General features: G+C 43.2%; 1 protein-coding gene across 4 annotated transcripts in view; it reads left to right on the top strand.

The window, feature by feature from the left end:
* Positions 1-1953: 1953 nt before the first annotated feature.
* abcc8 (ATP-binding cassette, sub-family C (CFTR/MRP), member 8) overlaps positions 1954-24776 on the top strand; it is a 49722-nt gene continuing 26899 nt past the window's right edge. For all 4 annotated transcript variants that reach the window (XM_036534865.1, XM_036534867.1, XM_036534868.1 and 1 more), the window contains exons 1-13: positions 1954-2382; positions 5885-6047; positions 7209-7350; positions 9484-9605; positions 10656-10822; positions 15856-16098; positions 18024-18212; positions 20088-20252; positions 20706-20861; positions 22233-22367; positions 23150-23312; positions 23966-24006; positions 24494-24639. In XM_036534865.1, the coding sequence (XP_036390758.1) occupies positions 2362-2382; positions 5885-6047; positions 7209-7350; positions 9484-9605; positions 10656-10822; positions 15856-16098; positions 18024-18212; positions 20088-20252; positions 20706-20861; positions 22233-22367; positions 23150-23312; positions 23966-24006; positions 24494-24639 (1853 nt within the window). In that variant the 5' untranslated portion in view covers positions 1954-2361. The remainder of the gene's footprint in view (positions 2383-5884; positions 6048-7208; positions 7351-9483; positions 9606-10655; positions 10823-15855; positions 16099-18023; positions 18213-20087; positions 20253-20705; positions 20862-22232; positions 22368-23149; positions 23313-23965; positions 24007-24493; positions 24640-24776) is intronic.

Here is a 24776-nt window from a genome sequence, read left to right on the forward strand (position 1 = left end):
AGGAGTCACGTCACTGTAATAGCGCCGTCATCTTTTTTGCATATGTTGCGAATATCATATAAAGGTATTATTACAAAAGTCTTTGTAATTTGAAATTTGCCATTTTTGCTCAACACTAACGAGTATCATCTTTAAAAGAAACCAGGATACTAATGCTAGAATTCTACATTTCCAATTTCTTTTGTAATCCATTCAGCTGAGAATGTTTCTTTGTGATTGGCCAACTACAGTCTTAAGCACTCTTCTATTAGATCAGATCAGGTTCTCAGTGTATTTTGGAGACCTGTAAAAGACCATTCAAGACAGGCTGCGAATATCCCCTTGCGGAATTCTTGTAGTTGTCCTTTTGTGCTGATTTTTATTGCTGCCCTATTGCTGGTTTACACATTCCGATATAGTATTGATTCCCAGTGGCAAAGGGCTTAATTAGTGCATTCTCAGGATCAATAAAGATTTACCCAGACAAAAAATGTGCAGTTGTCTTCGATTTCTCTAGCCAGCGACTTCTTTGTAGTCCGGAATATATGTAAAGTGAGCGTCAATGCTTGTGTCTGTGTGCGTGCTTGCGTTTGTGAGTCGGAACCTCAAAGTAGGATATTTAGTTCAGTTTGCCTGTGGTGTTATGCTCAGGTGCCATTAGAATAGAATAGAAATAGTGCTGCTATTAGGGAGTCTGTATTTTCATTTGTGACTGCTGCTGTTTTGTACCTTACAAAACAGGTGTCTCGTTTTATTTTAAATTTTGTATTTTAAATACGCTATTTGTAACCTTTTTTAATGACACAAGGACGACGTTCAGTGTGGAATTTTGGACAATTAATGATCTGTTAAAGATTTAAAAACAAACCGAGTGTTTACAGGAGGTAAGAGTGTGCAGCACTTTTAAACTTTAATAATCCATAAAAAAAATTTCTCAGCTCTTCACAAGTATATTAAGTGCGTTCAGCCTTAATGTAATACCATATGAATTGCTCACGAGTGACAAAAAGTGTGCTGTTCCGGGATTAAAGGGGAAATGATTTTTGCTTCCGAAGTGTCGATCCTTGACCCGTTGGCCTACTCTAAAGCCCCCTTGGCGCATTAATTATGTTTTCCTGTCTAGGGCGTTTGGCTGGAGGCAGGTGAATGTGCGTATACTAATTGTATACTATGGACCTTTTAGGAGTAGAGTCCTGCTAAGTTTGCACACGGGTTCGTCTGAAAACGGTGCCGATCTGAGTATTATTCTTTGTCTTGCAATGGCTTCAACTATAGAGGGCAGTGATGATCTTCTGTTATTCATACTTGCAGTTTTCGTAATGTGAAAACTCCAATTGCCAAGATAAACAATATTTTATGTTCTCGTGCAATATGAATTGAATGTTGGTGTGAACGTATAAAATGTATATTAATTCGCTGAAAATCCAATTGGCGACTGTACATGTAGCCTACATGTACAAGTACATGTACCGTGCTCCCCAAATACTATTATATTATAGGTTATGTAGTTAAAATGTAGTATATTAGAATCACCGTATTTTGTTAGGTGAGGTTTTTTTTTTAATGATTCTACTTCGTCATTTTAGACATCACAAAATCAGATAGGTCTGTTTTTAGATTTGTATTGCAAAGTCTGCTTGGCGGGCAAATGTTCAGCGTTAAAATCAACGAAAACCATTCGAAGTCGACCTTGTGAGATTCGGCTGAATATCCTATAGACGAAATGATTGAATATAGATATCAATTCGGAATCAATGTGTTCAATGTGAACATACGTCTATTGTTTTATATGATTATATAATCGCGAATACCAGGCACCGAAAATGAGCTAGCGTTAGATTGTAGTTGCATACGTGACCACTTTTCATCATGTGTTACATCGAACGGTAAGCCGCGAGGCTCTTGTTACCGTCGAAAAAGCAAAGTAGGTCGTTTGCTTTCTTCCTCAAACCCAATTTCGATGGGCTAATTTCAGAACCTTGGCTAGTTCCACCAAGAGAAAACTGGGAGGACCTTTTACTCAAGGAGCCATCAATTATTCCTGGTTGCTCAACTGTTTTTTGTGTGCGCGAGTGCCTGTGTATTTGCGTTCTGAACAAAAGGATGCGTTCGCAAAGGAAACCATATTAACGGCGATTTATAGAATGACGGCTTGTACCAATGTAATTGGTTTTGGGGTGTGAAGATTTTGGGATCGAATCCCACAGAAGGCATTACTGTTAGAATTGCATCGGTCATTGCTGTTCACTAAGTACGACGGAAAACAATGCGAAACACTTCTTGCTGCGCGTAACATCACCTTCGCATTTGAGGAAAGTCTACACAGACGCCCAAATAGTTCATGAAGGTGACTGTGGAAATACCAAACGACTGTGAATCAAGATGCTACCACGATACAAACCGGTAGGTGCCTTAGGTTTAACCGTTTATTTATTACACATGTTAGATAGATAGTCTGTAGTCTGTAGTCACAGGACAATATTCAATGTGTCTGTGGTTATCTGTGTTTCCACTAACATAATTGCCTGTGTTTGTAAGTACAGGAAATAATCATAAGCAGTAATTTATCATGCAAGTTATCAGAATTCACTTTTTATTCTGCGTGTGGATGGTTGATTTTGAATTCTTTTTCAAATATCTTAAGAATTCAAATTTAATCACATTTGACATATTTTACACGTAAATTTGTACACTAACGAGAATACCACCGTGAATAAAGGGCGAGACCCTAGGGCGTATAATACATAGGCCTATATGTATATATGTGCATATGCAAATAGAAGAATTAAATATTTGAAGAATTGCCAAAAGGCGCTACACATACACACGTGTGTATCGCGCCTTTCAGTAATTCTAAAGAAACGTTTTTTTTTTTTTCAATTTCATTTATGGTGTGTTTTCCATTCATCGCAACTTTTGCAAACCGTTATGTTGTAATAATAATAAAAACATCTTTAGAAAGCATCAAACGGGAACTGTGATTGCGCTGTTTCTTTACAGCGGCGAGCATGCATTGCCTCAGGGCACTGAAGAGTTCCTATTGGGATGGGACCTTGTGTCAGATAATGTTATATATGCGAAGGTCGAGCGTTGTGCACGTGGGTCATTAAATAAGTAAAATCAAAACCAAGTTAACGTCAAGGCCTTTCCTCAGCGCTGCTTCCAAGGCTGCTTTCCTCCCCATGACTGCAGAGACACATGGTCCTCACCAGGTCTTCACCAGATCGAATCGCACCCATTGTGCATTTATAATTCAGAGTGAAAAAGTAATGTGAATGCATTTTTTTATAACCTACCTCGGATGCAGTCCGGCTAAGATGTATGGCAATGATAAAGATGAAGGCAATGAAGGATCATTGTCCAATGTAAAAGCATAGCAGTGGGGAGGTGTCTCCCCTTACAAGGTGGGTGACTGAAAACTAGCAGGGTAATCTCATAGTGTAGCTGTGGTCATAGACCTTTTATCCTGGGCATTATTACTATTATTATACTGTTAGCTGCGTGTGTTTGTGATATCTATATGTGTACGTGAGTGTTTGTGTGTTTACACATGTGTGCCTGTGTGCATAATGGAGGGAGGGATTGTTGATGGACAACCACATCATTAGTGGATTGGCTGGGAAATTCTACTGCAATGCAAGGGGGCATCTCAAAGAGACGGACCTCGCATCAGCCCTCCTTGCCTCCACCAGCATCACCACAGTGACTGGCAACACTGGGAACACTGCACTGCCTGGTACACACTCATCTGATGTACACATAATGTGCACCAAACTCCTGTGATGTTGGAGCAGCAGTGTGACAAAGAGGAGGTTCAGGTTGGTTGCAGGTTCAAGTTTGGGCACTGCCACTGTACAGTTTAGTGAGGTTTTTCAGATAAATAGCTTCTTTAAATATCCACCAGAATAAAAAAAATATGGAGGCTATGTACAAAAAGTTGGCTAAGAGCAAATTAATTGTAATATTCACTGAATCTCACCCTTGTCTAAAAACATTTTAAAAATGTCAGGCTTTAAAGAACTTTACAATATGGCCACTGTTCTCAGTTTAAGGTTATTCTAGTGATGGCCATAACAGTCAGGTTGCTTTAATTTGAAAATGAGAGCCTGGACTCTAATTCATAGGCAGTGATCCCAAATCTTGGTCTCCACATATTATTAGAGTGGCCAACATGTATAAATATTCACTGTTGGGGGGGAATTCCAGGTCATGGAGCGCCAGAGATGTTTCCTTTTTTTTTTTTCCAAACAAGTTCTTAATAACATAATCGGATTAATTGCTCTGCTAAATAGGTGACCATTTGTTCAAGGCCCTCAGCATCAGACCATTCAGAGTGACCTGTGTTCATATAACATAATAGCTGATCCACATTGAATTGTCAAAGCCTGGAGGGAACATTAACCAGGACCATTTGTGACACCCTGAAGACCACTTTCGTCTACCCCTGCTCTACGTAGAAGCCAATTTACTGACATCCATCAAACACAACGAACATGTGCCTTGAAGAATTAGAAATGCAGTACCTGAGGGCAGGACACTGTTACTGCATTACCCCATTCATGAGTTTAATGTGAGATGGTGCTCATCATCAGACAGGAAGTGAGGGGGTGGAGCTGCAATCCACACATGCCTCACTCCTAACTGATCCCATCGCTTATGCCAGCGTGTCTGGTCTCGCAGCTGCTCATCTGTGCTTGACATTTCCAACACGTGTCTGATCCACAATAGCAGCCGCTCTCATTTTTCTCACCTTTTGAAACGTGTCCCAGTTCTGACTTTCCCTGTGCACCGCGGTGTATTGCACCTGACAGCAGCACCAGCCAGGAGGCAGTAAGCTTACGTACCTCATTCTCATGTGCATGACACCAAAGATTGACTGACACCGAAGACAGACTGTATAGAGTCCATTGGTATGTAGACACACACTATTAATATCTCGGTATAAATCACAATGTACCAGGATCTCAAACGACCTCGGTCCCAGTCTGTCAAAGCCGTGGGAACGAGCTCCCAGGAACATGATGGCCCTTCATTTATTTCTGTGCACCACAGTCATTTAGTTGTTTTGTAGGGGAGGGGGTTTTCTCCCCGCTGATGTTTTTCAAATTGTGGCATCAGCTAATCAGAGGGGATATCAAATAATGCAGTTCCTGAAGATTTCCTTAAGAGTCCCACGTCTAGTTGCAGTCATTCCACATGCTCTGCACGTACCTCTTTGTGACGTGTGAGTGCAGTCTCTGCAGCCTCATACCCACAGTTGAGCAGACGCTCATCTCTCTCTCAGCCACCTCCAGCAGGACTCCCACGCCTGCTGCCTGCCCAGCTGCTTGCCGGCAAGGACGCGCTGGTATCGATGAACCAGAGCAGAGAGCTTCTTCTCTCCTCCACCACCTTCGCCCAAGGTCAACCCTGAAATCCTGTTTGCAAGGATTGGAATAGACTGCACACCTGGGACTGTGTGCGACTGTACATTTGTGTGTGTGCATGCTTGTCTATCTGTGTGTCCTGGCGTTCAGACGGCGCAGTTAAAAAAGGATGACTGTGAGCTGCTGCAGGGCTGTGCGATGCAGGCATTCCTCACGGCTGGAAAAGCTGCTTAGACCACAGGAGAGGAGGGAGAGCAGCTGCCTTCTCATCGGACTGTGACCGTTTCTCTCCCCGGCACCCTTCCCCCCATACCAGTGGCATCGTCAAGGCAACAATGTAAAGAGGATGTTTTACCCACATAGCATGAGCCCCACGCCTATCTGGATTAGGACCCTGCCAGCATTGTCCTCTCTGGAGTGACATGTTCTAAGGACAGTGCTCTGTGCTTGTCTTTATTTTTTGTCCTCCCCTCCCTCCCTCTTCCCCTCCCCACCCACCTTTACCGCTCCGTTCCTCTCCATCCCCTTGGCCGGCACAGAGTCCCAGCTCCACCATGTCCTTGGCGTTTTGTGGCAACGAAAACAACTCGGCTGCCTACAATGTGGACCGTGGGGTGCTCAACAACGGCTGCTTCCTGGATGCACTCACTGTTGTGCCACACGTGTTTCTGCTCTTCATCACCTTCCCCATCCTCTTCATCGGTGAGTCCCGCTGTGACCCCACAGGCACCAGTAGGTCCTGCTGGAGTGCATGCAGGGTTTAAGGTGAAACTGCTGGCCATCCTCTCTCACTATCTTTCTGGCACCCAGCCAGCGTGTTTCTCTGGCATGCTGCATTTTGCAGAATTTAAGTCACATCTGAAGCAGATTCTGAGTTGAATAGCAAGAGAACTCTCAGGGGTGGATGCTGTGATGACAATAATGTTGTTGTGTATTGCATTCCAGCAGCAGGAGATGGGGTTTGCTAAATTGAAATTGTGATAAATTTCTGTCCTTTACTGCTCTGCCTGATAAAACAATGCTACAGTATCTTGTATGTGCAGGTACATAGCACTCTGGTTCTTTTCAATGCATATCTGTTCTGTATGTCAGAGAGATAAACTTCTGTGGGGTGCTGAACAGCACGCTAACTAGTGGCTAATCTATTAGCATTTTGAGATCTGATCTGAGTTAAGTATGAGTGACACACACTTCCTGAGCCCAGGGTGAAGGAAGCGTCTTTTATTTCTGACAAACATACATGACCTTTATAACGGAATTTGCAGAGCAGGGGTTGGAGCTATCCTCTTCTGTGGAGTCATATTTCTGCTCCTCTGCTTTTTAGACCATGCTGTAGATGTTCTCTGCTCAACATTGGGATTGTTAGCAACACCAACATTAGAGTTAAAAGATTTGAGGCCTTTTTAACAGACACTGTGTGAAAGTAACCAGTGTCTCATGTTCACATCTGATCTTAGAACCTGGCCTTCAGAGCAGTCAGGTGCTGCCACGGAGTGCTGTCCAGGAGTGGAAGTGTATTTAGTTGATGGTGTTATAGGCCAGATGTGAGAAACTATTATTAACTGTTCAAACAGGCTACTTCAGCAGATTACACCGGGGAATGTGGCAAGTGCTATAATTTACATCAAGTTGGCTGAGCGATGTCTAGGAGCAGTGATAGGCATTTCAAAATAGAGAGGCTGCTTCCAGCCAAGCTATTACTGCTTGTCCTGATTGGAGTTTACAAATTATTGTTGTAACATGTGTCTGTGTGATGCACAGCATTGGGATGTGTGGTCATTGATTGACATCAGGCACAGCAAAAAGGTTTTCCTTCCTCTGATGCAGTTGCTGCTCTATAGCACCCCCTGTCTGTGTCCACAGGGTGGGGCAGCCAGAGCTCTAAGGTTCACATCCACCACAGCACCTGGTTGCACTTCCCTGGACACAACCTGCGCTGGATTCTGACCTTCGTCCTCCTCTTCGTCTTGGTGTGCGAGATTGCCGAGGGCATTGTTTCAGACGGGTGGGTGTGGTCAGAGGGCTGCCAAAAGAGGACCAGTTTGATGACAGATTCAGACTAACTTTAATGCCTATTTTGCTGCAGATGTGTTTGAAGTGATAAAGGCTTATGAGTTGGAAATGGGGAGGGCTAAATTCTTACCAACAATCATCCATCAGCAGCTGACTCCTTCACACGTAATTACTTCTAGTTTGGAGGCATTACCTTTGCCAGCTTTTTGCACTTCACATAAAAAACCATTAGAGTGAAGTTATTCCAAAATCTCCAATTTTTTTCTTAGGCAGCACAGTTTGTTTGCAGTAATTAAAGTGATAAAACATGAAGTACTTGGTAGTACTGCTAAATAAAAGGTTCGTGAATGATGCAGTTCCTGAAGATGGCAATTAACAGCCCAGTCCATAAAACTTCTAAAAAGCTACCTTATTCATCAGAGTATATTGAACCCTTGAGCAATGTTATTAACACAAACAGCTGTAGTAAATTTCCAGGTGTGTACATGGATAACATGTAAAAATTGTACACTGGATAATATCCAATGGATGAGAGCGTTTGCTAAGCAAACGTAGTGTAACATAGTGCAGTGTAAGTACAGCCGTCAGTTTCCAACATTTAACTGATTTTTCCACAGGCAGCACTAACTAGGATCCTCAGGTCCTGATCCTATGCATCCACTCATAGGAAGGAGCTTGTTGTAGACTGTTGTTGAAGATACAGTCAGTGTGCTAGCTGGTGGAGCTGCAAGGAGGGAACCCACAGATGCAGTTGTGCAGCATTGCCACACATGAGATGTCAATCCAGTGATTCATCCACTGTATTTCTGCATGACAGAGCATCTCAGCTCAGACAGGGGTGTCCAAAAATCCATTATCATTTATTAACGTGGTTAATACACCATCCAATCCGACAGACTAAGCAGGCTCGATGATGGCGGATCGAAGGTGTCACACCAGCAACTCCAATGTGTTTTATTGGCAAGTATTTAGTACAAACTTTACAAAAAAAGAGCCCTCTTCACCTGCTGTCAACTGGTCAGAACTACTGTGGTGTTCATCAGGATTGCAGAGTATTATTCACGCCCTCATTGCTTTAGGCCTATGTACACTATTGCCTCATGCTGGATTACATTTTCACACACAGAAGACTGAAGGTGGGATTTTTTCCCCAGCGTCCCTCTCTCACTTGTCCCCATACACCTGTAGTTCCGCACAGTTCTGATCCATGTAGCAGATGACTCACTCACAGCACAGTACAAACGTGTTAGGAGGGAGGGAGCTACAGGCGAAGCCTAAAGCTCCCATACAATATGGTCACACATTACTACCCATAAGTCACCTACCAATATTTATTTAGACATCTAATCATTAAGAATAGGCTAGAGTTGTGCCTTCCCTTTCTGTTAAGATTATTTTTGCTATAAATGTAATCATGTCTGTGGTGCTGCAGAGAGGTTATTTTCAATGGCCAGTAGTGAGATGCCTTTATGTGAAGCAGGAAATGTACCTTCTAAATGATAATGGCCCTGAACCTATTTCTTGTGATTAACAAGCTTGCCAGTTCTAGAAAGAATGAATCAGCCACAAATTCCTTTCGCTTTGCTGTGTCTGCTGTGGGAGGCATTATCATTGTGCACTTCGCATGAAATATATGATTTTTACAGAGATGGTTACATTTAATCATTTTGATTATAGCAGAGATCAGCGATTGGATTTTAACTTAAAACCAGCATAGTTGTTTTTTTTTCCATTATTATTTAAATTATTTCATGTGAAGCACTCAAAGCCAGAGTAATTGCATGCAATCACATACAAAATTATGCAGCTGCTAATGGGTAATTCTTATGGAAATGGAAACACTTGTTAATGATTGCTGTACAATCAAAAATAGGTTTGAGATTCTAATCAAATAAATCCCTATCAGAGCTTCCAGGTTGGGATTTTCCACACAAATTGACTGAAATTGATACAGACTGGCATTGTGGAGTTGCCATTTTTTCTTTGTTTTTCCCAAAAAGCAAATTAAAAAACATTTTGTGTGTGTGTGAGTGTGTGTGTGAGAGAGGTAGTGTGTGTGGGTGGGTGTATGGGAACGTGAGTGTATGTGTGTATGTATGCTAACCAGCTCTTTCTCTGTGTCCAGGTTCACCCAGTCCCTACACTTGCATCTCTACATGCCTGCGGCCCTGGCCTTCATGGCAGCTATCACCTCCATTGTCTACTACCACAACATTGAGACCTCCAATTTCCCCAAGCTCCTGCTGGGTAGGTCACCCTTCACTTTAAAATCAACAGTATCTCCTTGACAGTTACATTTTATAATTGTTAATGTTATTGTTGTACTAATCAGAGCTGTTTTTGTACTGTTCCTTTTGATGAGGAGGAATAATTTCAGTTTTCAGAAAATTGCCATTAGGTAGCCTATGCCACTCTAATTGCTTGTTATTTGTGAATGTTTTGAGTCCTGTTAAATGTCCTTTAATGAAAAGGAACAATTTTCATTTTCAGAAAATTGCAGGCTGTGCTGTTGGGTTAGAGACCTGACAAATGTTTCTCTAATTGCTTGTTATTTGTGAACATTTAAGTCCCATGAAACGGTTGAGGAAACACACGACTGTAAGCATGGGCAATGTATGCACTGAGAGTGGTCTCCACCAACGTGACTGCTCCGCCCAGTGGTGTTTCTTCATCTGCAATTACTCCTGCCTTCCCTGATCACTGTTCAGCTCCTCAGCTCTAATACTGAGGAGCTTTCCTGCTCTTTTTACACTGCACGAGTCATTAATTCATTGTGTTTCCATGCTGGAGTGTTTACATCACAGTAAGCGCTCAGGATACACAGTGCACTTGTGGCAAACTGAAATTATATTAACTAAGAATAATTCATATTGGATTAAATGCAGGCTACAAATAAACCAGGGCATTGCTCCCAGTGAGGACAACAGAATCTCTTGCCCATCCAAAGAGGCACAGAGACTCCCCGTCATATGAATAGATGAATCTGGATGTTTCATAGGTGTTTGGAAGAAAGAAACCAATCACAAATGCTACAATAATGTTCCACATTTAGGCAGGAGCCAGCTCTGAAAACCACACAAAAATCATTATCTCATAAACACATGAGTGTTTTAAAGATGTGGAAGTAATCATGTACCAATGTAGTATCTGATGGCCTATACATGTAATGATATTGGTCTTGTACTTTGGCAATGAATATCCCCTCTGGGGAAAAGGCTCAGATAGATGGGAAAACATTCTCCCTGATGGATGTAGCCTCCCTGTGACAGTAGTTTCCACTTGCTTGCCTCTGCTTAGCCCTACTCATCTACTGGGTCCTAGCCTTCGTTACAAAAACCATCAAGTTTGCCAAGTACAATGAGCATGGTGTGGGACTGGGACAGCTGCGCTTCTGTATCACCGGGCTGCTGGTCCTGCTGTATGGCCTGCTGCTGGCTGTGGAGGTCAACGTCATCCTGGGCAGGGTGAGCACCGGGCAGGGGGGACAGCTGTGTGTGTGTGTGTGTGTGTGTGTGTGTGTACGTGTGTGCGTGTGCGTGTGTATGTGTGTGTGTGTGTGTGTGTGTGTGTGTGTGTGTGTGTGTATGTGTGTGTGTGTGTGTGTGTGTACGTACATGTGTATGTGTGTGTGTGTGTGTGTGTGTGTGTACATGTGTATGTGTGTGTGTGTGTATGTGTATATGTGTGTGTGTGTGTGTGTATGTGTGTGTGTGTATGTTCATTGGCACCGTACTGTTGTCAGTGGAGTAGATGAAGTGCAGGCACGTTCCTCCCTCTTCTCTTGAAGAGCATGAACTGGAGTGAAGCTTATCTAATGACTGCAAAGATATATCTCATTTTGTTTATGAACAAAAAGCAATATCCTGGCCTTTATCCTGCCTTTGCAGAAGAGGACCATATTATTCCGCAACAGTGGAGCTGAAATTACTTGACTCAGTCCACTCTCTGTTTCTCGATGCAGTCTGTCATCTAACGTTATGATGGCATCATTCAGACCTGCGCTATGTAGAGACAGGACAGTACCATGGTCTGGTTTTGTAACTATTTATCTGAAATGTGCATATTTCTACCATCCATGTCTAACCTGAGTATCTGATTGCAGTGGATAACTCTGTGTAGTCTTCTTGTGGTCAGTCTCAGTCATGAGCATGTGGCTCTTAGCAATCAATTACACTGTATTTGGAGATCTTTAGCGTTCAAGAAAAAATGATCTAATATGATTTCACATTCTTTTACGCATGCTACCACAATAGTGGCATTTCACATTTACAGCTGAAACTGGTGCAGTCTGGTGCAGAAGCATCATATCATACAATACATTGAGTGTCCATCACACACACTGTAACCTCACAGTCTGAAATTTTCATTGATGCATTAGGCAACATAATTGAAACAGGCTCAAACGATCAAGGGCAGGGCGCAGTTAGAGCAAGGTACATTTATACACAGGTCAGCAACCGGAACATCAAACTGAAAGAGGATTGATGTAAAGCCGAACATGATTACAATGTTTGGATGGTCAGTGACTGATGGCTGAGTTGCAGCTCTGCTCCCTAGAGGTAATCCCATGTTTTTATTTTTTTTTCTGAAGTCGTTTATCCTGCCGCGTGCTGTGGCTGTATATCCAGTGATTTGTGGGCAGGCTTGGCCCAACAGTGGTTGCTACTGGATGTGGCTAAAATTCATGATCTGAGTGAGAGAGAGAGACACTTCCCTCCTATCGGGCTCAGGCCACACTCACAGCACCTGTCCTCATTTTCCTTGGAGCCGTTTCTGCTGGAGCTCCATGTCCATGTCTCAAACCTTTCATTGCAGATTGTCATTTATTGCAGGGATGTGATGGGTGTGCTTACTGAATTAGCAGGCAGGCTGTGCGATGTGATTTTATTAGCTGTCATTTATATGCCTTGAATGAGGCCCTGATCTGAACCAGATGATGGTGTTAATGAAGATGGAGTGGCTGTGTGTCTGTGGGTGCGATGTGCTGGCACCTTGGAGTCATCAGAACCACACCTGCCGCCCTCATGCTCAAAGACGACAGACTCACGCTTTCCTAATTTCTGCACTTCCCTGTGTGAAAGCATCATTTACATGCTATAAATATAAAGCTGGTGCTAGCAACTAGACAGCAATGTGTAGGATCTGAACTCGAGAGAATTTCTGTTGATTTGAAGAAAATGTCTCAACACAGACTTCTGATCCTCCACGCTGAACGTCCACATCACCTATCCTCCCTCCACTCCCTTCCCATGTGCAGCACAATGCTGACTGTGCAATATCACAATGCTGTTTGAAGTGCAGGAGGACTGTGTTATCTGTCTTATGCATGCCTAGACCCCATATCAAAGGACATGTGACAGTACTGTCACCTACACAAGGGAAGCAGTGAATGCAGCAGAAGAGGGTGGCTTTATCACAAATGTATTGCATTGGCCCTTTGGATTTGCAAACACTGCTCACTCAATCCATGAGACATGTGACAGGTCCTGTGCACCCCAAGGATGGGCAGGATACTGATTGAGGGAGTGGGGTGGAGGTTAGAAATGGGAATCTTGATGTGATTTTATTGAGTGAGCAGATGTATGATGAAGAATAATCAGGTGAAGCTTCCTTTGAATGACAGGCAATTTCAGCCAATTCAAAATCAAATTGCAGACACATTTTTTCTCTGCATCAAAAGTGGGTCAATTTGCTACAAAGGCCCCCTGGCACAGATATTTTCTGGGGGAAACACTGGGATTCGGGCCTAATCTGAGGAGCATGAGGCATTCACACAAAAGCAAACCCCAATGGATTTAAGTAAATGTTTCATTCTTCCTCTACCTGTGTTCATACTTTCACAAATGTTTGATCAATGTTTTGGAGTTTAACCAAGAGCTGCAGATGGTGGGTTTTGCTGAATTTCTCTCTCAGGTTGTTCACTGCAAGTGGGACATGTCATCCCGATGTTTGATTAACTGACATGTCAGCACTCCCTGCCTCCTTCACTGCTGCTAGACACTGTGTCCATGAGACTCTTATTGCTGACCTTTAACAAAGCTTCTCTTCTCACAGTAAAAATAGCAGCATGTCTAGAGGTTATTTACACGTGCTATAGTTTCCATTGTGTAATCATTTGCAGGAAGGGAGAGAGTAACCTCATCTTCCCAAGATGACGCCGTTACTGTTATAGACTGACCCTTGCTCCTCTGAAAGTTGCAGGGTCATTGTTTATGTACATAGCCCATATTTTTACATATTATGCATTTGTGCTGTCGGATATTTATTGAAGCATTCTAGGTTAAGCATCTTGCTCAAGGGTACATTTGCAGCACCCTGTCAGGGAATGGAACCCACCACTACTGGATCACAAAACCAGGTTCTTAGTCAGGATGCCATGTGCATTGTGATTAGCAGACATAACATTTGTGGTGTTTCATTTATACCCTACTACTCCTAACTCTTGACTGCTTCATTTCCATCCACTGTACGGTTTTTACATTATCTCAGGTAGCTATCACTGGATCTACCATTTTAAATGAAGTCCAGTTACATGGTAATTATGTAACCCATTATCAGCAATCATACTTATTAACGGTTTCCCTGAAAGAGATTTCCCAGTGCACGTGTTTATGTTGGTTATGATGTGCATTTAGAATCGCTTATCTGTGTCACACTACCCCTGTGGACTTATTCTCTCTGAATGATAAATATACACTTCCATGGGAATATAGCACTCTGTGTTAATCCTTATTAGTCACATTCAAACAATGGGGGGAGCACAGTAAACCATGTGAGCATGCCTGTGTGTGAGTGTGTGTGCGTGTGTGTGTGTGAGTGTGTGAGTCAGCTCTCAGCCACTGTAGTCTCACAAAGCACTGGGTGGGTAGTGCCGTCATTATTAACATGCTGCATTTATACAAAAATGATTATCTTGAGCTCCATCAAGCAGGGCTGGTGAATGGCACCGAAAAGTGTTAGAGCAAGTTATGTTTTAGCTATACTGTTCTGCCCACTCATAATCATTATATAACTTGTATACAGTAATCGTCTAAAATGCATCATACATTCTGAGCAAAAACCTTCTAATGTATAGAGCATGCTGGAACTTCAAACCTGTGTTTCAGCACAGACTCATGTTGATCTCTTCATTCTTTGCTTTTATATTGATATATTTTATGACCAAAGGTTATTCATTCTCTTTCACCTCTCTTTGATCTCCTCTCTGTATTTGCTCACTCTGCCATTACTCCTGCAACCAGATTACGTGATGACATGTGAAAACATTTTGAAAAGTGGGTACGGTTAACTGCCTCAAAAGTTTGACAAAATGTGTGTTTTTAAAAGTCTTGTGCTTATTGCAGAGAATAGCTACTCCATTGCCATAGGGATTACTCTATTCCTCTCAGATCACACAATGGTTTGCTCAAAGGCCACAGGGGTGGGTTGAGCAAAAGCAGTAGCATGCAATGGCAGTATTTATGTCAGAAAGAGCCAAGGAGATAACCACCAGCTGTCAAGAGCAAACAATCATGTTCAACACATGCCATCGTCTTTGCAGAAGATAATCATAGTTTGCTGAGCTGGGGGTGACCTCTCTGAAAAGGCAGTAAAGCACAGCAGTGTGAGTGTGCATTTGTATGGAAAGGTTACGCTGCCAAATGGTTTCCAATTTCAATGAGCTGAAAAGGTGACGCTGCCAAGAGGTCATCTGACAAGCCTCAGTTTGTGTACACAATAGTGGACATTCATAACCCTGAAGCAAAGTGCTGAATCGTGCCCAGATTTGTGGTTAATCTGACGCACTATGCATTCATAAAATGGCTCTTGTGTCTTTTCCCTCAGAGACACATAAAACCACTTGCTCTGCATGGTCATGACTGCCTTTTGAGAATTTGTATGGTGCACCACAATCCTCTTATGGAGTGCTAGAGTTCTTTTCACTGAATTGATGTTTTTGTATTATCATGCTATGTGGAATCTATCAAGGTCCCAGACCAGTTGCTTTCATGGTAACTGGGGGTCTGTCAAATGGGTGTCTGTTCTCCAACTCCTTTTCTCTAAATCACCAAATTTGTGCCATAGGGTGGTGCAGACTGCTGATTGGACAAGTGTGCTTTTTGTGCTCTATGGCCACATGTACATGTGTCCATTTATATGTGCATATAATGTGTGTATGCAGACATGCTTGTTTCAATGTGTGTGTGTAGTATTTGTGTATACACATTTCATGTCTGTATACGTGTTTGTCTTTTTGTGTGTGTGTGCGTGTGTGTGTGTGTGTCTGTGTCAATATCTGTCTGTCTGCACAAATATGTGTGTATGTAACTGTGTGTGAGCATATGGGTGTGTTTGCATGTGTATGTGACCATGTATGTGGTTGTGTGTATATGAGTATGTCACCATGTATGTGTGCGAGCGTATGAGTGATATCTTTGTCTATATATTTGTCTCTCTCTCTCTTTCTTTCTTTCTCCCTCCGCCATGTGCCGGTGTGATGGGTGGCCTTTTCTTGCAGCGCTATGTGTGTTTCCAACACCCCACAGAGGTGAAGCCTCCTGAAGATCTGCAGGACCTGGGCGTGCGCTTCTTGCAGCCCTTTGTCAACCTGCTCTCCAAAGGCACCTACTGGTGGATGAACACCTTCATCACCTCTGCCCACAGACGGCCCATTGACCTCAAGGTCATCGGCAAACTGCCCATTGCTATGCGCGCCCTCACCAACTATCTGCGGCTGCGCAGGGCCTTTGAAGCACAGAAGGTAAAGTTTGGGTTTGATTTTGAGCAATCATTACATGGTGGCAGACCTCATAATACAATAGTTAAATGTTAATTGTGGAAATAAAAAGATTAAGATTGATAATGATAAATTGTTTTACCATCCAGTCAATGTCATAAAGCTGGCTCTGTGCAATGTAGCACTGGAATTTTCCAAAATTATGTGTAAAATATAATGCAGCATGCCCTCGGTGAATATGGCCCTTCTTGGAGCTCTGGCTTGGCACGATAAGCTCTTCCTTCTACTGAACTAATCTAACCCTGCATTCAAAGGACTTCCGCAGTGCTAAAGGATAGTGCGGAATATCCCATTGGCCTCTTCCCAGCCTGCTCAGGGGGTCACTGACCTCTCTGCACTGAGCCTTTGTGAAAGGCGAGTGAGAAGCTGCCGATTCTCAGTAAGACATACAGTGTGTGTGGAGGGGGTGGAGCAGAGGTTCAAGAGTTGAAGATTTTCCACTGCACTGCGAGCTCAGCCTACGTGTCCAGCGCGTCATCGCGTCCGCCCCCTTCCGCCCTGTAGACACAGAGCCATCCCCCATCTGACTGTGAACGTGATGAACTTTGACCCACACACACACACACACACACACACACACACACACATGCACCCCACCAACACCATGACCAGGGTGAAGGAACTCCCCCTTTCGTGGGAAACAGGGCGGGGACCAGGCCATGGCTGTAGCATGAGGAGGCCCTGTTGAAGAGCAGGTAGATGCAGTACACACGGCGCCCCTCTCGCTGTGTTGTGGGAGGCTTGTTACATCAGAGTCTGTGTGGCATTTCCCCCCCACAGCAGCAGTCGCGTCCCTCGGGAGCTGTGCTGCGTGGGAGTTTAACCGGGGACACCAGATGTTGCTTTGGATTATGAATTATGCATTATTTGACCAAGATTAGGAAGTCAGTGGCATAGGCCAGCATGTAAACCCGGTCAGGATGACACTGTGACAGCTCCACATGCTGGCTGGGAAGGCTGAAAATGTGTTCTTTGCCTGTATTGTAAAATTGCATTATTCTCGTTTTATTTATATGCTGAGTACACTGCTAGTCTTGAAATGACAGCTGCTTCATCCTATTTCATATTGTAGTATTGAGACTTAGTTTTACTTTGATTGAGCCATCCTCTGGACTCGATCAATGATTGTCCTCCAGGCGGCACATTGCACATAATGCTTTGGATCTCCTTGACGCTGTTAAGCTCTGTGTCCTGCTTTAGTTGGTCAATGTAGTCGTATGCTGGTCTCCCTTGTCCTCTGGTTCCTTGGGTAGGGATTGAGAAGAAGAGGTCGCTCACTACTTCATCTTTGCTGCGAAAGCAGTTTCCTGCAAACTTATCCTTCTCCATCTGATCGTGTCAGTGAGACGTGGTAGCTCACCATAGAGGTCTTCATTTGAGATGTGATGCGTACCATCAACTCTAATGTTGACCACTGTTCTTAGCAGCCTGGTATAGCAGCCATCTAGTCTGTTGGCAGCAGCAGCTGTGATAGTCCATGACTCATAGCCATAGAGCAAGACATCCTGAGGTCCCTTCTCATTTTAGACTATAGACTTGAAAAAAAACTCAGTCGGAGCTGCAGTATTTGCTGTGTGACATTTCCACAGGTTTCTGAGTGCTGCGTAGGAAAATAACGCTGAACTTTAATGAGAGGGGTAATTTACCGCAAACTGTAGGAGCAGCGCTCAGCTCAGACAGACCAATGGGCCTCCCAGTGACTTTGTGACTGAATGGGCCCTGCAGGTTGAATTCTACCTCATTAGGCAACGCAGTAGCTGGAAGTGATCACTCAGCAGCTTTCAGTCCCATCAGCTGAGGGCAGGGTTGGTCATATGACCTGCACATTGACAAGGGCAATGCATATGTCCTGGGATCTGATCCTCTCCCCTCCTCTGCTTTCCGGGCAGAAAAAGGGCTCGACCCAGCCACAGGGGCCCAAGTGGATCTGGCGGGCCCTGCGCCACGCCTTTGGCCGGCCGCTCATCCTCAGCATCACCTTCCGCTTTATGGCCGACCTGCTGGGCTTTGCGGGGCCACTCTGCATCTCCGGGATAGTCCACCACATCAGCAAGGAGAACCGGACCATCCAGCCTCCGGTATGCACTGTCTGGGTGTGGTCAAACCAGGCAGGACCACAGCAGGGAACTGCCTTTCATTCATGGCCACAGAGCATTGTATTGTGAAATACAAAGAGAAGACAATATTGAACAACTGATTCAGAGCACATCGTGATTCATCGTCTGGGCTTGGGCATCAGGAATGGTCACAACTGTAACTGTTCATGAACACAGAGCACATCTTTCTCTGAGTTCGTTCTTCCATATTGTCTTCTCTCTTTCAGATCTTTGGGATTCCACCCCCAAAATTAATTCATCTATTTTTTTCAGGGATCAAATACATTTACATAAGTGACATTTGATGTAGTCTGCCAGTTAGTTGTTTAACAGCTAAATGAGGTGAAGGTGCCTTTATAACCTGATATTTATTGTAAAACAATCGGCCTGCCTTTCAAGGTGAGGTCGTCATTTCAGACTGATTAAATATTTACAAGATCAATGGCTGGCAGTTGGGGGTTTCAGTTTACTCTGCTATTCATATCTGGTATTTTGAAACATGCATAAGAAAACAGTCTTCCTTAAACAAGACTAGCTTTTCATCTTGGGGTTAAATGTCACACTTTTGATTTTTGGTTGTGTCAGGGGCATTTTGTAAAATTTAGAAATCTCCAGAATTCTGTAAATATCATCTGTTTAAGAAGCAGTACCTATATGCTTACATGACCAGAAACATTTTATCAGAAAGTCTTGGTAAAAATTGCAACAATGATGCCTGAAAAAAAAAGAATTTCGAAAATTAATTTTGCCAAAGATAGGAAACAAATGAGAGAATATTTGAATAAAGTGCTCATAATATGCAGCTTCTTAAGTTTGTTACCACATAACCCAGAATGAAGCTGTTCTCATTGCAGGGCTGAAGCAATTATTCATAGTCCCCAAACTGACAAAAACATGAATTATAAAAGGATTGAGAACTTTCAGGGAGAGGACCCTCTGGTAAATGATTCATAATAGCAGATTGCCTATTATATTTTCAGCATGATTTTCATCAGTAGAAGCAGCTATAAAACAGATATATACAAAAAAACTCTATGCTTCATATTTCCATATGTATATATATATATATATATATATATATATATATATATATATATATATATAGTGGTACACAAAGGCACAAGTATCATATGCTAATTGAATCTGTTGAAATTCAAGCACCTGTTTTCCCAACAGCCTGAAGTAATGCAACCTATTTAATCATTTTGTCAAAAGCAAATATTCACAGAGTATTTTGTTAGTGTACAAGTCCACAGGGTGTTTTTATTCTTGTCATAATATGTTCTTATGTTTTTATTAATACATGTTCTTATTAATACACATTACTTGAAATGAATCATTGCATCAAAAAAGCCAATAACACTTTTGTGTCTCTGATAATTGACTAGTTCATAGTATTCAGGCATTAAACAGAGAAAAATGCATTTCACCTGAAATATGTAGTATCATTAAAATTAACTTTTTTCTGCTAAGTGGTTATGGGGGTTCAGAGCCCTTCTGAGGTTACAGACTACTCATGCAGATGTCATGGCCAGGGCTACAGTGTGGTGCACTCATTTCTCATAGTTAGTCCCTGAGGCTCCCTACTCCCTGACTAACACAAGCAGGAACATCCACCATGTGCCTAATTTGCTTAATGTTTAGTTGCTTGCAACGTCAGAAGGCAAAGTCAGAATTTGCAGTAAGACACTTTGGGGATGAAAGAAAGAGAGAAGGAAGTTTTATCTTTCAGAGCAGAGTTTTAAGAGCAGCATGCTCCACTTGGGGAATGACCTTGATGTCCAGACAGTGCACAGCAGGTGGTGCCTGCAGTCTGAGCTGATTGGTCAGTCAATGACTGCATTTCCTGTGTTACAGGTAAAGCTCCTGGGCATCTACTTCATCTCCTCCCAGGAGTTCCTGGCCAATGCATATGTCCTGGCTGTCCTGCTCTTCTTCGCCCTGCTCCTGCAGCGGACCTTCCTCCAGGCCTCCTACTACGTGGCCATTGAGACGGGGATTAACTTGAGAGGGGCCATCCAGGTAAATGAGACTTGTGTACTGTCTAGTTTTTGCAGGATTTGAGTCCAGTGTCTCATTAGGGAGGTTGGATTTCCCAGCTGCCGTATTTTAGAACAGTTGCCTGTTGGTTACCACAGCCTGGACCCTTTCTCTTGCTGTTGCTGAAATAGAAAGTGTTAATTGCCATTATCATGATACAAAATGTTTGTGCACATGAATCTCATTTGATTTTATTCTTAAAATCACACCTGCCCTAGCACACAGGTAATGTTAATGGGACTCAGTTGGTAATCCCTTTTTGTAAGAGGACATTTTTGGCAATGTGATAGTGTCAGTACTTGTGTCAGGAAGAGATCCAGGTTCTGATTCTAGTTCCTCTTTTCCTGCCATATTGGTGGGAAAGGTGGGATGACTACAGAATCCAGTCCAAGGCTTTCTGTGCAGAGTTAATTAATTGTCTGCCTCCTCCTCCAGACAAAAATCTACAATAAGATCATGCGACTGTGCACCTCCAACTTGTCCATGGGGGAGATGACTGTGGGACAGATCTGCAACCTGGTGGCCATAGACACCAACCAGCTTATGTGGTTCTTCTTCCTGTGCCCAAACCTGTGGGCCATGCCATTTCAAGTAAGACATCACAGATGCACAGAGTATATTCATACTTGTTAAGCTTGCTCAACTGCATGCATAATACAGCCACTGCAGTTCTCTCGTAGGTTTTTTTTGCTTTTTGTCTGAAATATTGATTAGTAAATGTACTGCTTAAAATCTCTACCTACCCTGCAAAAAGAAAGATGGGAAATGCTTGCTTTAATATTATAACAGTTAATTAAACAAAATGTCTGAGCAGCTGATTTGCTAACATATTGCATTTTAATACTCCTGTGTAATTTTATTCCATTATCTACTTTATTCACTGTGAGTGTGGATCTGAGGACATTGAACTGACAGTACAATTGTGCTTATTTTGTGTGCTGTGCACTCCCATCTCTACCGGCCATGCTTTCTGTCACACTGGCAATTATTTGAGAAGCGATTCCCAGCCCTGTTTAATGGTGCTGAAATAGACCGTTCATCTCACATGTCAGGATTAGTCAGCATTTCATAATGACACCGTGGGGCCCACAGTGCTCCAGCGGTGGGCTGTGATACAGTGTGGTGGGTGGGAGGCTGTTGAAAGGAGGCCCAGTTAGTGTTTCTCCACCGCTGATGGCCAAAGGCTTATTGGGAATATCAGGAATAAGTGGTTGAGATGCCACAGTAGGATAAGAGTAGGTGTTTGAGGGGAGGCAGGGGAAGCAGCTGTAGCATTAATGATTCATCATCTTCACCATCATCTCCCTCTGAGTGTGGAGCCTCGGCCAAAGTGCTGCAGGCTGCTGTATAAGAGTTCAGGGGTGAACTGCAGGAGGATCAGCTGGAAGAGAGTGTAATGGTTCAAGTGTGAACCACAGGAAAGTTGGATGTCCACACTCTACTGTAATTCTACCTTTAACTGTTGCACTCTTTCACAGTAGACTTTCCTATAGTTTGCCCCTGATATCTCACTCTCGACTGTAGTTCACCTTTGATAACTAGGTCTCTACTCTAGTTCACCTCAGGTATCTCAATTTTGATGGTAATTTTCCCCGAATTTTCCTCTTTCCTGTAGTTCATCTCTGAACTCTTATCCTATCCTTCCTGCTTCTTCTCTAGAAATACATATTCCACAGGGGGTCTGTCAGCTATCTCCCTTTTTCTCTAGTGCATATAAATGGGACATTAAATTTGCATTATCTTTTATTATGTTCAGGGATATCAATGCCATAACCTACATCACGGTATAAAAGCCACAGTGAGCTTCTATATTCCAGACACGCTCTAAAAACAGAAGCTATCCATTTTGTGTCACCCAGTGCTGCTCTGCTCATAGCCCGTCTGCTGTGAACACATGTAGCTGAGAGAAGCTTGTTCATTAGATGTGCTAGATGACTTGTTCTGCTGTGCATGTTGTTCCAGATCATCATTGGAGTGATCCTGCTCTACTACCTCCTGGGAATAAGTGCCTTGATTGGAGCCACCGTCATTGCAGTCCTGGCCCCTGTGCAGTACTTCGTGGCCACCAAACTCTCCCAAGCACAGAAAAGCACTTTAGTGAGTACATTGGCTCCTTGTCCACGTTGAATGCCCTGCCCTTCTTTCAAACCTGGATCATAGGATATGAAAGTGCCTGGCGGCCAGAATACTGGACTCAAGCCACAGACTATGTGATGTTCCAGGGAAACAGCATATCAGTCCCAAAAATGACTTGTGTAAAATTTGATTTAACCATATGATTCCTGTACATGGCAATAATTAAGAGTAATGCCACCCCTGAGACTGAAAGGGGCCCAAAAATGAAGGCTTACATCACTAGCTTCTTGTTTATGATGATGATTTGAACCCCCCCCCCCCCCCCCCATACTGAAGCCTGGACTATTCTCCACCCATTCCTACTCCCAACATTAACCACACACAAACTCACACAGATCTGCACAGTCACTTTACTTATATAACAGTCTACATCATATCCTGTGGAATTTATATTTATATTTATATTTTTTAATATTTCTAAACCTACCATGTGCCTTGATGCCCTTGCTGTAAATATTTGTAGCTTGTTCTGTCTCTAATGTCACACATTTTATTCATGTCTGTGTTATTGAGCCATTTGTGTTTATTGTGTATCTGTGAAAATTCTTGTTCTTGTCTCTCAGTGTCACTGTTACGTCTAACTGTTGTATTGTTACCGTGGGCCTGAGAGAAACACAGTTTCAATCCTCCGTACGTCCTGTGCATATTGGAGAATTGACAATAAAGTTGACTTTGACTTTGACTTTTGACTTTGATGATGATGCATGTATACATGTGTGTGTGTCTGTGCTCTTCTTTGACAGGAGTACTCAAGTGAACGCCTGAAGAAGACCAATGAGCTGCTCCGGGGGATCAAGCTTTTGAAGCTGTACGCCTGGGAGCATATCTTCTGCGACAGCATAGAGGAGACTCGCCAGAAGGAGCTGACAAGCCTGCGGGCCTTTGCCCTCTACACCTCTATCTCCAGTAAGCCCAGAGAACTCCCCATGCACAGCCATTACAGATACAGCCTCTTACACAGAGCTCCACTCTCCAAACAGCTGAGCCTGGGCTCTAAGCGATAGATTACACTACAGCACAGCTTCAGTCCATCCATAGGTCTGACAACATCAGCTCTGTCGAAGGAAAACAAGGGTTTTCTTCTTCTGGAAAATAAACAGTAGTTTGGCTCTCATGCCCATGTGACTGATCACAGATATCACACTGGAGCTTAATGTTTTCACAGAAATCCATTTGAATATTTGAAAATGTCACCATGGACATACCAGGCCAATTACCCTAACAAGGTCGACTTATAAGTGCTTTTCATGTCCAACCGAACGCTTCCCCTGGATTTCATTTCCTCATCTTGTACAGCCACCCTGGGTGCCCTTTAATGATGGTATAGTTTCTCCCTGGGAGTGGTCAGGCCCTAGAGAACATATGGTAGTTGCCATTGATTGGTATTGAAGATAGTAAATGAACATTTTTAGTCATTGAGACCCTGTTTCCTCCACAAAAATATGAATGAAAAGAACTAAGTAACCTAAACCCTCCACTAGGCACTAGACTTACCATGCTTACCATGGCTACAACACTGATTGTGTGCATGTTGTTAACACTGACTTCTTGCTTTTCAGTCTTCATGAATGCAGCCATTCCCATTGCCGCCGTTCTTACTGTAAGTATGTGCTCAAATCCAGTGTACATAGGTAGCCCGGCTATCTGGCCCCAGTCCATTCACACCTGTTGTCTCTGACTCATCTGTCTCTGCCACCAGTTTGCAAAGTCAATACATCTTACCTGGCCTGCCTTTAAAAATATGCTGTGTAGATCGCTGTCCCCATTGAACTGTCATTCAATTTCTTTTCCCTTCAGAGGCAAAGGCAAAGGTGATGGCAAATCCCTGGATCATTTAAAAATGCCAATGCAGAGCCAGGCCACTGAAGGATGGCTAATGACATTTCACAGGAACATTTTATTACTGTTCTCTGAAAGTAAAGCTTGGTCATATTTATAGATGTTTGCAGTACTGTATTGATAGGCTGTTGATGCCCCCTTTGCCATGGTGACAAATCCAGCATGGCGTGGCCTGGCATGAGGGTGAGGGGGGGGTCATTAAAATGCCTGGAAGCCTCACGTGCTTTTGTGCATCTGTGACCCTGAAGACCTTCGTGGTCCATGTGAACCTGTCCGAGGACGCTGACCTGTCCCCGGCTGTGGCCTTCGCCTCCCTCTCCCTCTTCCACATCCTGGTCACCCCCCTCTTCCTGCTCTCCAGCGTGGTACGCTCCACTGTCAAAGCCCTGGTCAGGTGAGGCAACTCTCCCATGCTAAATAGAACAGAGTGAATTCAGACTGGTGTGTGTGTACAGGATTTATATATAGATGTAGGTATATATATAGATATAGATATATTAGATACATAACTTTTATTTATAGAAATATATC

This window comes from Megalops cyprinoides, chromosome 8 (assembly GCF_013368585.1).
Source record: "Megalops cyprinoides isolate fMegCyp1 chromosome 8, fMegCyp1.pri, whole genome shotgun sequence".
NCBI classification, from domain to species: domain Eukaryota; kingdom Metazoa; phylum Chordata; class Actinopteri; order Elopiformes; family Megalopidae; genus Megalops; species Megalops cyprinoides.